The 13,514-nt window shown below is 34.4% G+C and overlaps 1 protein-coding gene and 1 long non-coding RNA gene across 2 annotated transcripts; one reads left to right on the forward strand and one right to left on the reverse strand.

Moving 5' to 3' along the window:
- Window positions 1-271: 271 nt before the first annotated feature.
- On the forward strand, window positions 272-967 carry LOC111707374 (uncharacterized). Its single transcript, XR_002766419.1, has 2 exons — window positions 272-591; window positions 766-967. It is a non-coding gene; the product is annotated as an uncharacterized LOC111707374 (long non-coding RNA).
- Window positions 968-3,062: 2,095 nt separating this feature from the next.
- Window positions 3,063-7,261, reverse strand: LOC111707375 (retinoic acid receptor alpha). Its single transcript, XM_023480475.1, has 3 exons — window positions 6,399-7,261; window positions 4,438-4,547; window positions 3,063-4,059 (listed from the first exon to the last, which is right to left on the reverse strand). The coding sequence occupies exons 1-3, from the start codon at window positions 7,209-7,211 to the stop codon at window positions 3,384-3,386; spliced, it is 1,599 nt and encodes a 532-aa protein (XP_023336243.1). The 5' UTR covers window positions 7,212-7,261; the 3' UTR covers window positions 3,063-3,383.
- Between the last annotated feature and the right edge of the window lie 6,253 nt (window positions 7,262-13,514).

Below are 13,514 nucleotides of genomic sequence, written 5' to 3' on the forward strand. Positions count from 1 at the left end.
GGGGAGGGGGGATAAGTTTTTCCAAGGGTGTAATGCAAGGAAAGTTAATTGCGGTCGTGTATACTCTGCGTACATATTGGGCGGAATTTGTAAACAAGAATTAATGCATCAGTGTTCGTTTAGTATCCGAGGAGGTTAAAAGCATTAAATTGGATCATTTTGATAATTCACATAATAGTTTCCTATGACCAGAATATTTCATTGATTATTTTATGTGAAAGATTGATCCCATGTCAGGCTGTAACATCCGTCTTGTGTTTACATTACCGCCCAAATACAGTACACTGCAGTACAAAAGATGTGTACACTTCTGAAATAACTTTCCTTGCATTACATCCTTGAGTATTTCGTCGATTGCAGTTTGAAAATAGAATCCTTTCTTTAATACTTCCTTGTCCCTTTATACATTCTTAAATATTTTAATTTCACAACCCGAAAAATGAAATAGAAAAAAATGATAAAACATACATTTAAGGGGAAAAATAGGTTCCAAAATTAAGACTCCCTGACTTTAAGCCAGTGAGGCCTCTTGAGTCTTGACCCAATACTGGGACATGACCTAGTAAGTAAGTAAGAAAGACTTTAAGCCAGGTACTTAATTTATTGAATTTGAGCTACATCGTTAAACCATCTATACTGCCGATTCAAATTTAAATCGCCGATTCAAAGTTAGATTCAGGAAGGATCAAATCGGTGGTTCAATTTGAACCTCGCGGTAGTAGGTAAAGTTCAGCGACCTCGCAATTTTAATAAATTCGGACCCAGGAACTTTAGTTTACCGTGATGGTGTTCGACAAGGTCATATGAGCTAAGAAATCTATTGTCCTGTCTGTATAGTCCTTGGTTAAACCCTTCTAGAACTGTCATCATTTATATAGTTAAATGTTTTGTAGACATATATGTATAAAAAATATATTATTTATGTAATCATTATACATTCATGGAATAAATGTTTGTAAATATCGTTCATATTTATCTAATAATACGAGTTAGGTACTTTCCCAAAGGCTTTTTCCCGAGGGCGATTTCCCTCGTGGCAACTTCCTAAATGTGCAATTTTCCAAGCGGCAATTGTTTATTTAAGGTTATGTTAAATAATGCCTTCTAGGGCGCTGCAGGCTGCAACGGGGGCCGATCGCTGTAGCTTGAAGCGGCTAGGAAGCCAAGCGCTGCGGGTACAACAGACTTGGGAAGTTGCCGCTCGGGAAATTGCCACTCGTAAAATAACCAAGGAAAGTTGCCGCTCGGGAAATTGTCACTCGGAAAAATGACCAAGGGAAGTTGTCACTTAAAAAAATGCCTTTGGGAAAGTAGCAAATATTCAATAAACTAATATTGGAACAAACAAATATTGCAATCAGAAATTCAGAAAATGTCAAACTCAGTTTCGACCCATAGTCATTTCTTAGAAGACAATATATGTATAAATAATACACCTATTTAGATATTTTACTTGTCTTCAGGGGCGTAAATAAGGATTCTGTAGGGGGGGGGGGGAATTTTTTTAAAAGTGGCGCAAATTTTTTTTTCCCCCCCCCCCCCCCGAAAAATATCAGGATTTATATCAAATTATTGGTTTTAGTTGGGTTTGATTTGCATTTTCCACTCATTTCTGGCATTTACAAACTCAATCAAATAAAGGCAACTCATTTCCTACCTCCCAGCTTTCACCTTGTTTTATATCCTTCATTATGTCATTCATTTTAGATTAACTACAAAGATCTGTAAAATAATGAATTTATTTTAAGTAACATAGTTTTACTCTAAGAGTAAAAAGATGTAACTTTTTTAAATCTTCAAAAATCTGCAAAACATTGAAAAAATATTGTCTTTGTATATATTCTTATTTCTAATTTCGAAAATTTTCTTGTCGTCAATGTACTAGGTATATATGTTAATTTCACTATATTAAAATTTAATTCTTAATAATCTTGATCATTTAACATTTACCCCCCCCCCCCCTTCCCCGGAAGAGCTTTATACTTAATCTGACATATATTGCAAGTACGCTACTTCATTAAAAAACTCGATTTTTGGGTAAAATTCATCGATGTTACTTTGTTAAAGTTGATTGAGTAAGATTATGTGCGCGAAGCGCCAACATTTTTTTACATTTTTCCTTTTGATGGTAATCATGGACATGGAGAATGGAGATCAAGATACTAAACGGGGATGTTTGTGTCCACAAGATTCTAGGGGGGGGTAGGTAATTACCCCCAAGGATTTTATAGAGGGGGAGGGGTAAGTAACCCCAAATATCCCCCCATATTTTGGCCACTGCTTCTCTTTCTGTCAAAACTGCAGAAGCGATCGGGCCAAACACTTTATTGCAACAGTTTAAAGATAAAATTGTTAATAGAAAAGGGAGCGCCCCAAAAAGCTTATAAGTTTACAAGTTTACAACAAAATAGAACAAAAAAACTGAGTAAATCGTTAAAGTACAGAGATATTCGCCAGTACAAATGAAAAGTTCTGAGAAAAATATAAAGGAATTGAGTTTTTGCCACAAACTCAAATTTTCAAATCCCTATATCTATGGAACCTGATGTTGTAGACTTTTGATATTTCAAACTAAGATAATTTGATGCAACAGAATTCATAGTTTGAAATATCTAAGGTCTACGACATTGGGTTGCAGAGGTATAGAAATTAGAATTTCAGAGTTTGTGACAAAGACTCAATTCCTTTATGCTCCTGTATGAAATCAAATATAATATGCTCTTCCTTAACAAATTTATAAGTGTATATTCGAAGACATTTTTCATTTTCGATTTATTCTGTCCAAAATCTTTTTGCAAACTTCTGAGTGTCTTCTACATTTCTTTTCCTTATTATATAAAGAACCTGGTTCAGCTGATAGAGATTAATTATTGGAGGATTTAGAACAATATTTTAAGGTTTTCTACTTTTTAATTCTTAATTTTAATCCAAAATTATATGAGAATTTTGCAAATGTGTTAAAATATAAACTATAGAAAATTATTGAGAAAAAAATTTGGAATTTTTATACTTTTATTAAATAATATAATAATTACAATATGATAAAATATAATTTCTAAATAAATAAATAAATAAATGTATTTGTATTCATAAATGTATTTTCTTTATTATTTCACTGTACATAGACTTACTAAATGTTTTGACGGATATTTAAACTGGGGGAAGGGTTGGGTAGGGGGAGGGGGTTGATAAAGGACATAAATGTAATAGTTGTATTGGATCTGGTTTTTGTTTATAATATGTTCCTGGTCATTTTTGTAGATAAAGACTAAGGATTATAACCTCTGTAATGTATGGTGATGAAAAGTCAATGATAAAATAAGCAAATTCTAAATTCAATACAACGATTTAAGATCTTAGTCCTGGTATTGTCGGAGCAAGGATTATTGTTTCAGGCTCAGATTCATCCAGGAGTTAGGGTCGGAGAAGAATAGATCCTGAATACTTATCAGGAACGTCAAGAGTTCCCAGCTAGCGTTTCTGCTCAGACTTTCCTCAAGGAACTGAATAACCTGAGAGTAGATGGGCGGAGGATCTATAGGATCACAGGCTACAAGGACACTGAGTAACCCGATCTCAAGCTCTGTTAATCCGTTCTCACACATCTCCGTAGCAACCAGAGTTAGATCTGAAGCCTGTTTCTCCTGTAGGTCCAGTTGACTAGACATCAGGAACTCTCCAGAGGGGAAAAGGAACGCGTTGACCTCTGGTCTATACCTGGAGAGGAACCTAAGGAACCCAACCAGACATGTTCCGGTCGAACTGAGATGCGCCTGCTGGTCAGCATCCAGGTTTTCGAACCCAGGTAGCTGGCTAATGAACAGGTAGGACTGATTTATGCATGCAGGACTTACATCAGCAGTGGCAGGAAGGGAGGTAGCCAGGCAGCTGATTAAATTCTTAGCATGCTGCCTACCCAGGTAGAGGGTTGGGACAGGAAGCATGGTATCTCGGTGCAGAGCAAGGATTTGATCCTCAAAAGATAGATTTGCAAGGTTTAATTTACCCTCAGCTTTTACAGAGGAGGGATTCATCCCTATGTACAGACATTTCATCCACCTACAAAGGAAAAAGTTAAAACTGTGCATTAAAGAAAACAAAGTTAATTTATAAAATCCCCCCCGTACAGATGGCAATACCAGATTTACAACAGCACCCATGAAACCATTATCGGTTGGATTAAGTGGGAAATATTGTAGTTTTTCTATTGTAAAAAAATATTTCTGATAATTCAATTACGTTTTATTTTGTGCAGTAAATATGCCCTTAAGTCACTTCCGCAAAGAAATCACATTAGAAAATAAGCAGCTTACAAAATAATAAACATTGATATTTAAATCATGATTGATCAGCCACAGCTTTGAAGGGTACAATCGTGAATCGGGCATTGCCATCTTTGAAATTACGCTGACAGTCCCTTCAATGGTTTGTTATTACCTGCAAAGTTTACAGTGTATCCTGTTCCTACCCTCCAGGCGACACATGTTCCCAACCCCGCAGGTCAACTTATGTATGTCCTTGTAGACCACGCGACGCCGGAAAAATCCCTGAAATAAAAAGATTATTAAAAATAACTAAAGGACTTAGTCTCGAGAATATCTAATTCTAATGATTGAATGCATGAGAATCTTCTGGTATTTGGAATCCGTCACGAAATAATATATTATTCACGAAAGTTAGTGATGTTGTCAACCATGATGACGTCAGTCATGATGACGTTATGAGAGAAGCTAACCGCCTGCATCACCTTTAAGAGTCTCTTTAAAATTAGGGTGTTCTACGAACCATGACAGTTGGTCAAAAATTTAAAATGTCTTCTTCCATAATTATTTAAGCTGTTTAATAACAAAGAGAATTTTAAGAATAATTAATGGTAATCATAGTAAAATTGATTTCAAAGTGAAATATATTTTAGTAAAAGATTTTATTCAACGAAAAATATGCAAAAAGTCTTGAATATCTATTACAGTATTGGGAAGACGACAGTCGAAATATTTACCAACTGTCATGTTTCACGGGACACCCTGTATAGACCAGAAAAACTAGTGAAGGATCAACAATGTAAACGAAAATTGCCCTTGTATTTGGAGTATTCAATTCACAACGAGACCATCTAATAATTTTTCTAAAAATGTATTTTGCAGAGTTGCGCAGGGAGAAAAGGAAAGAAATAAAATACAGAAAAGAACGATATATTTTGTAAGTCATGCATCTAACTCTGTTGTGAGAGGTCTTATGACTTCAAAATAGTTCAATTAATATTCCGTTTGTACAGTGATAAACAAAAAACTCTGGAGTAGGTACGACGACTTTTAGACTCAAGTTATGACTTTGAACAGTCCAATGCGCATATAATTGTGTATTGTAAACAGACACATTTCACTTAACACGTGAAAAATATACAGTGAAAACTCTGGAATAGGAAATCGGCTTTTAGACTCAAGGTATGACTTTTAATAGCTCAATGTACATGAGACACGGCAATTGTGCAAGGTAAACAGACCCATTTCCCTTACTAAATGATTAAATAACTCACTAGTAAAACTATTTGCTTTGTGACAACATCAAATTTATTTTAGTATTGCATTAATGTCGTCCTCCTTTACCACAGTTTTCTGGCTGTCACTATAACAAGTTCAAATACACTTAAATATTGCTATAACATATAATACATAAATTTTCCCGACAAAGTTGGGTTCCCAAGCTAGTTTTGACAAATGTCGGGGGGTGAACAAGATAAATGAGGGAGATGGGGGGCATGATTAGTGGGAGAGAAGACTATAAAATAACCATTGCATGTATGTAGATCCGACTGATAACTACGGGTCAAAAATTAAGTCTTTCTTAATATCTATATTACTGGCATGCTTTATTATTTATTATTTATTATTATTTATTTTGAAAATAAAATTGTATTCATGTAAAAACATGGAAATTTACCCTTTCTACTAAAATTAGTTCCAACGGCTTACTTTTACCAAATTACAATAGATAATTAATACGACCCAAAAGAAATTAAAATTTTGATAACTAATCATACAGTGATAACCAGAAAACTCTGGAATAGGAAGATGGCTTTTCGACATAAGTTTTGACTTTTAATCGCTCAATGTACATGAGATACGGCAATTGTGCAAGGTAAACAGACCCATTTCACCTAATAAGTGATTTAATAACTCACTAGTAAAACTATTTGCTTTGTGACAACATCAAATGCACTTATTCCTATTCCACAGTATTCTGGCTATCACTTTAAAAATGAATTGACTTAGAAAACTGCAGATTTGTATTAAAAGTTCTACTATGAGAATAGAACCAGAATTCAATCTAATCTCAACTTAAAAAAAATATTGAAAATAGGATTAAAAAATACTTAATTATGCATAAAATCCAAATACCTTGCAGCCCTCACAGACAGAAGCTCCATAGTGAAAACCTGTTGATGGTACACCACACACTCCACACGGAGTTCCAGACGCTCTTCTCCCACCAGATCCTGTTCTTCTACTCCCTGATCCAGGCTTCTTGCCAGAAGGGGTAGCATTAGAGGGGGAGGTGAGGGGTGGAGGGGTAGAAGTAGGCCTTGACTTGGAGGGTCCAGAGATTGTAAATGGAGGCTCCGGTTTTTGACGTTTTGTAAGGTTCGGAGATGCTCCAATGTTCTCCAATTTTCGTTTTGTTGGAGGTAGTAACGGACATGGTCCATATAGAGCTAGGAAGGAGGAGGATATTGGAGATTCCATAATAGCGGGTGGAGGGATATTATTGGAGGCAAACTGGAACTCTGTCTGGTTGGAGGCTAGGTCTGGAGTAGAGGGAACAATTGATATAGTTGTGTAGGACGGAAAGATACCACTACTTGATGTCGGAGACACATATAAATTGGAGGATGTCGGAGATATGTGATCGGAGGCCGGAGAGATATTATCTGAGGTTGGACTAAGGGACTCCGGAGTGTCCCAGGGACGGAATATAGTTGGAGGATTGTTCTCCGGACTTTTAAACTCAACATCGTCATTCTTCTTCTCTAGGTTTATAATCTTGTTGGAGGTTGGAGACTCCGGAGTGATCAGTCCTAACAGAGGATCAACATTTCCTCGTCTTGGGGTTTTCATGTCTCCAAGTGTAATGGGAGGCTTGGAGTCAGAGTATTGTTGGGGGTTCGGATAAAAATTATTGTAAGTAAGATCTAAGCCTTGTTCTTGCCACATGTTGACAGAGTAAAATCTTAGAACTAAATGAAACCCGGAGCTGTGGTATTTAAACACCTAAGGAGCGGTCAGCTGGCCAAGTTCCCAAGATCGACCAAATTAAGATTAAGTGAGGTTTGTGCCTGAGTTTCGTAGTGGTTCGAGTTTCCGAGTTTGTGAGGGGGGGGGGGCGTGGGACAGGGTTCTGCTGTCCCCAGAAAGGGGAGCAGGTAATAGTGGGGAAGAGGGGTCAACCTATTATATTCAGTGCAAATATTATTCTCCCCCGCTCCTCCCCCTTCCTCACCATTTTTCCAGCCTCTTTCTCCCCAGTTTTTAGAACCAAATCCTCCAATAGGAAACTATATTAGTGGATTTCGTAACTTCGTAACTTTCAGGGGTTATTATGACGTAAATGGTAATATTAGAATATTATACTTAGAATGTTTGAAAATCGGATTTCTCATTTATTAATTACTTTTCTAGTATATCAGTTTTATAGGAATATTATTATCTACATGAAAATCCTTTTCAGTAGAAAATATACGTTTGTTATTTTCATAAAGATAATAATTAAGCTTCTTACGTTAAGCTTAAAAGAGACTGTACGTGTTTGGTTAGCGGAACTCGTCTCTTTTTGTACATCTTCAATTTGAAACTTAAAATCTGAAACAAGTTTTTGCAAAGGAATTGAGCCTTTGTCGCAAACTCTGATTTTTTAAGAAAATAAAAACGAATATAACAATGTATCTTAAATCAACATTTGTAATCATTTTTTTACTTGTTTCATAAAACCTTTTGACCACTTTTCTTTTAACTTTCTATAAACTATATTCTAGGCTTTTAGGGTACTTTGCGCCCATCTTCTATTTTAATTGTGAACAAAAACAAAAAGTACGCTGAGTTCATAAAAAAAATTCCTGGATTAAAAAAATGGTCCCACGCAAAATTTAGGGTCGATCGGTTCAGCCGTTTTGACGTTTATTGGATACAAACGGAAAGACAGACAAGCAAAGTATTCATATACTAGGCTTTTAAGGCGCTTCGCGCCTATCTTCTATTTCGATTGTGAACATGTTCTCTTTGTATATACTGTAAACCAAAACAAACAAAAAATCGTAGATTTTATAGAAAAAGTTGTGGATTTTCTAAATTTTCAAAAAGCAAATTTTGTTAGAGGCACATTTTTGAAAATTCGATTATCCATAAACCTTCCCTGGGTTCACGCAGGGTCCTACACAAAATTTGGGCCCGATCGGTTCAGCCGTTTTGACGTTTATTTGATAAAAACAAACAGACAGACAAGCAAAGTATATTTATAGATAGCTTGGTTTCGCTCAAAAAACCTAGTTGTATTTTTGCCAAAGGTATAATATATTCAGATCGATATATATCATTCCTATCTATTCCAGAGTGCATTTCACTGCAAAATTAATGCATTATGCTAAATGATATATTAGAATTATATTATATGCATCCCACACCTAAATTGCATTTTTATGAATAATAATAATAAAAAAAAGAAAATTTTAAAAGTTGAAATTTTCAGTAAAAAAAGTTTAATGTTTCACAAAGTGTACGTTTACAATTTGGCAATCTTATTACTCACTTCTTTCATTCATTAATTAAAAAATATTGAAGAAAATAAGTTCTTGGAAACCCAGCTTCCTAACTTCTAAAAAAAACTAAGAACATTCCCGTAGCTCTATCAACTTCCCCAATCAAAATATTGAGGCAACTCGGTCGGGTGGTTCACAAGTTCTGATCTGATACACAAATATACAAACAGAGATTTCTACGTTTTATATATACTAACTTGGAAACCCAGCTTTGCCTAGACTCACAGTTTTCTCTATAAAAGTAACTTTGCCAATCTAGTTATTTTAACCCAAAGGAATTGAGTCTTTGTAACAAACTCTGATTTTCTAATACCTATATTTGTTCCACCTGATGGTGTAAACCTTTGATATTTCAAACTTAGAATTTTTCATCTAACAGAATTCATAGTTTGAAATATCTAAGGTCTACGGCATTGGATTACAAAGATATAGAGATTAGAAAATCATAGTTTGTGACAAAGACTCAATTCCTTAGAGGCAAATCGGTCGAGGGGTTCATGAGTTATGATCAGATATGCAAACAAACAATTGCCTACAAACAGAGATGAAGAATGTGGATACTATTTTTACAAAAAAGGGATAAAATACCGTTTTTTTCAACTGCTATAGCATGATAAATTGATAGTAAGTAAAACATACATTACGTTTCCCGCACTATGGTCATATATTATAAATATAGGTTTTCTTTGCATTCTCATTGTTTCAGGTTTTCTCTGCATTCTCATTCTTTCAGGTTTTCTCTGCATTCTCATTCTTTCAGGTTTTCCCTGTATTCTCATTCTTTTAGGTTTTCTCTGTATTCTCATTCTTTCAGGGTTTCTCTGTATTCTCATTTTTTCAAGTTTTCTCTGCATTCTAATTCTTTCAGGTTTTCTCTGTATTCTCATTCTTACAGGTTTTCCCTGTATTCTCATTCTTTTAGGTTTTCTCTGCATTCTCATTCTTTCAGGTTTTCCCTGTATTCTCATTTTTTCAGGTTTTCTCTGCATTCTCATTCTTTCAAGTTTTCTCTGCATTCTCATTGTTTCAGGTTTTCTCTGCATTCTCATTCTTTCAGGTTTACCCTGTATTCTCATTCTTTTAGGTTTTCTCTGCATTCTCATTCTTTCAGGGTTTCTCTGTATTCTCATTTTTTCAGGTTTTCTCTGCATTCTAATTCTTTCAGGTTTTCTCTGTATTCTCATTCTTTTAGGTTTTCTCTGTATTCTCATTCATTCAGGTTTTCTCTGTATTCTCATTCTTTCAGGTTTTCTCTGTATTCTCATTCTTTCAAGTTTTCTCTGTATTCTCATTCTCTCAGGTTTTATCTGTATTCGCTTTCTTTCAGGTTTTCTCTGTATTCGCTTTCTGTCAGGTTTTCCCTGTATTCTCATTCTTTCAGGTTTTCCCTGTATTCTCATTCTTTCAGGTTTTCTCTGTATTCTCATTCTTTCAGGTTTTCTCTGTATTCTCATTCTTTCAAGTTTTCTTTGTATTCGCTTTCTTTCAGGTTTTCTCTGTATTCTCATTCTTTCAGGTTTTCTCTGTATTCGCTTTCTTTTTGTGTTTTCTCTGTATTCTCATTCTTTCAAGTTTTCTCTGTATTCTCATTCTTTCAGGTTTTCTCTGTATTCTCATTCTTTCAAGTTTTCTCTGTATTCTCATTCTTTCAAGTTTTCTCTGTATTCTCATTCTTTCAGGTTTTCTCTGTATTCGCTTTCTTTCTGTGTTTTCCCTGTATTCTCATTCTTTCAGGTTTTCTCTGTATTCTCATTATTTCAAGTTTTCTCTGTGTATTCGATCTTCGTTTTTGTGTTTTCTCTGTATTCTCATTCTTTCAGGTTTTCTCGGTATTCTCATTCTTTATATGTTTTCGCTGTGTATTCGATCTTCGTTTTTGTGTTTTCTCTGTTTCCTCATTTTTTCTATGTTTCTCTAGCATCTTTTTTTTCTACATGAGTTTCCTGTATTCTATTTTTTTCTATGCTTTCTCTGTGTCATCGCCTACTCTCGAATTTGTTTTATATTGTTTGTCTCCCTTTCCATCTTTTCCCAAGTTTTTATTTAATTTCCGCTCTTTTCAGATTTTTCTCATATCTTATTTTCCAAACATACCATTGACCACCAAATCCCTCTCTTTTTACAAATACCCCCTACTCCCCGTGCCATATTTTAGTTTCCCCCCCCCTCACCCTTTCCACTCAAATACTTACCCCTTCTTCCCTCTTCCAATATAAAACTTTAATTTAGTCAAACGTTTCTTTTAGTAAATTATAATAATAATGGATTATAATACACATTTTTAAAATATTTTTCTACTAAAAAATGGTGATATATTAATTACGAGAATCTTAATTAAGTTTTAAATTTTTTACATTTTTCTGGTTATGATAAAACAAAGGGTTTTTAGAAATACTGAACAATATTGAACCATTAAAAAATGTGACGAATCATATATTGCCAATATTTACATTTTCTTTCTGTTTCATGGATATAACAAAAAATGTGTTAAGGTTGTTCAGGAATTTAAAAAAAATTTTAATTGGTTTAATAATGCCATGCTCATGCAGTGAGCATTGCAGCAAATGAACTCCATGACCAATTCTTTGAGGAACAAAAAATAAAATTCCATAAAATATATGATATCGAATATGTAACCCAGTTTTGCTTTGAATTTAAGAAAAAACATACTTTTGCATGTTAAAACACAAAAAGCAGTTGAAATGTTGAATAATATCTTGTGCATTTCAGTTGGTGATATTTATGAACCCGGTTCAATAAAAAGTTTAAAACACAGCTGTGAACTTTTGTATTGGATATTCAAAATCCAAATCATATGATCTCGATATCCACAGTTGGCACTTACGCAGAATCTGATTTGGGATATCTGCGATTTACATATTCTCCGGTTGAAACCATAACTACCTGACTTCTGCAGGGCTGTTAGTTTTCAACAATTTACGGAATATTGAATAAAGATTAAAGAAATCTGCATATTGTAACACACGATTAAGATCAATCCTAGATCTCTATATACCCAATTCAAGAAATGAAAATTAAAGTGGAAGAGATTAAATTCTGTGACGGTTGAACCACAAAAAAATTATGGAAGGTAAGAAATAAATGACTAGGTTTTCATAATCTTTTTTTTTTATAGCCAATCTGCAGCCATATGTATATTAAAAAAATATCAATTACAAATGTTGTAAATTTTACTATTTTCATTGACGGATTTCATTGATTAAAATTACTTTAAGGAAATATATTTTAAATTCTGACCAGCCCTATACCTTCCCATGAGGTCATTTACCACAAAAATTTGCGTCCGATTGGGTCACACATTTTGAAGTTTACAAACCAAATAACGTAAAGAATTTAAGCAAATCAGAAAAAAATCCTTTAAATTTCCTACCCCCCCCCCAAACTCTGATTTTCTAATACCTATATTTGTTCCACCTGATGGTGTAAACCTTTGATATTTCAAACTTAGAACCAAATTACAATAGATAATTAATACGACCCAAAAGAAATTAAAATTTTGATAACTAATCATACAGTGATAACCAGAAAACTCTGGAATAGGAAGACCCCCCCCCTCATCCCGGTATTCCCGTGATGCCAGCTGTTTCGTTTAAACCCTCTGTTGAGTTTAAAGGACACTTGAATTCTAAACTGTCCGGGAAGGATGAAAGAGAATCAAGGTTGGGACTATGTCTATTTGTATAGAATAAATTTAAAGTAAATATGTACAAAATTGGAAACTAAAATATTTGAAAAATCAAATATATTCGAGAATTTGTTTTATTTAAATAATTCAATAATCGGTGATATACAGAAAATATTGAAGTTTTTCCATTTTTTATCAGCTCCCTTCTTATCAGTGTCCAGTCCAACCTTGATCTTCTTGTAACTTCATAGCTTTCATTTCTTTGCAGTAAAGAAATTGTATTTTCTTACACTGTAATGTTAAAGGAACCCTGGTCACTTTTTCTATTCTCCCAATCATGCATTATTTTCTATTCTCCCAATCATGCTATTGTTTTCTATTCTCCAAATCATGCTATTGTTTTCTGTTCTCCAAATCATGCTATTGTTTTCTATTCTCCCAATCATGCTATTACTTTCTATTCTCCCAATTATGCTATTATTTTCTATTCTCCCAGTCTTGCTATTGTTTTATATTCCCCCAATTATGCTATTATTTTCTATTCTCTCAATCATGCTATTGTTTTCTATTCTCCCAATCATGCTATTATTTTCTATTCTCCGAATCATGCTATTGTTTTCTATTTTCCGGGGGCTCCCCCCCCCTCGTACGCCCCTCCCCTTTATTATCCTTTTGCCTCTATCCCCTCCTCAATCTCTTCTCTCTATCCTCTCCTTTATCCTCCTTTTCTATCTATCCTCTCCTTTATCATCATTTTCTCTCTATCCTCTCCTTTATCATCATTTTCTCTCTATCCTCTCCTTTATCCTCTTTTTCTCTCTATCCTCTCCTTTATCATCCTTTTTCCTTTATCATCCTTTTCTCTCTCTCCCCTCCGTTAAAATCCTTTTCTCTTTATCCCCTCCTTTATCATCCTTTTCTCTCTATCCTCTCCTTTATCCTCCTTTTCTCTCTATCCTCTCCTTTATCATCCTTTTCTCTCTATCCTCTCCTTTATCATCCTTTTCTCTCTATCCTCTCCTTTATCATCCTTTTCTCTTTATCCTCTCCTTTATCATC

Source organism: Eurytemora carolleeae, unplaced genomic scaffold, assembly GCF_000591075.1.
Source record: "Eurytemora carolleeae unplaced genomic scaffold, Eaff_2.0 scaffold794, whole genome shotgun sequence".
Classification (NCBI taxonomy): Eukaryota; Metazoa; Arthropoda; class Copepoda; order Calanoida; family Temoridae; genus Eurytemora; species Eurytemora carolleeae.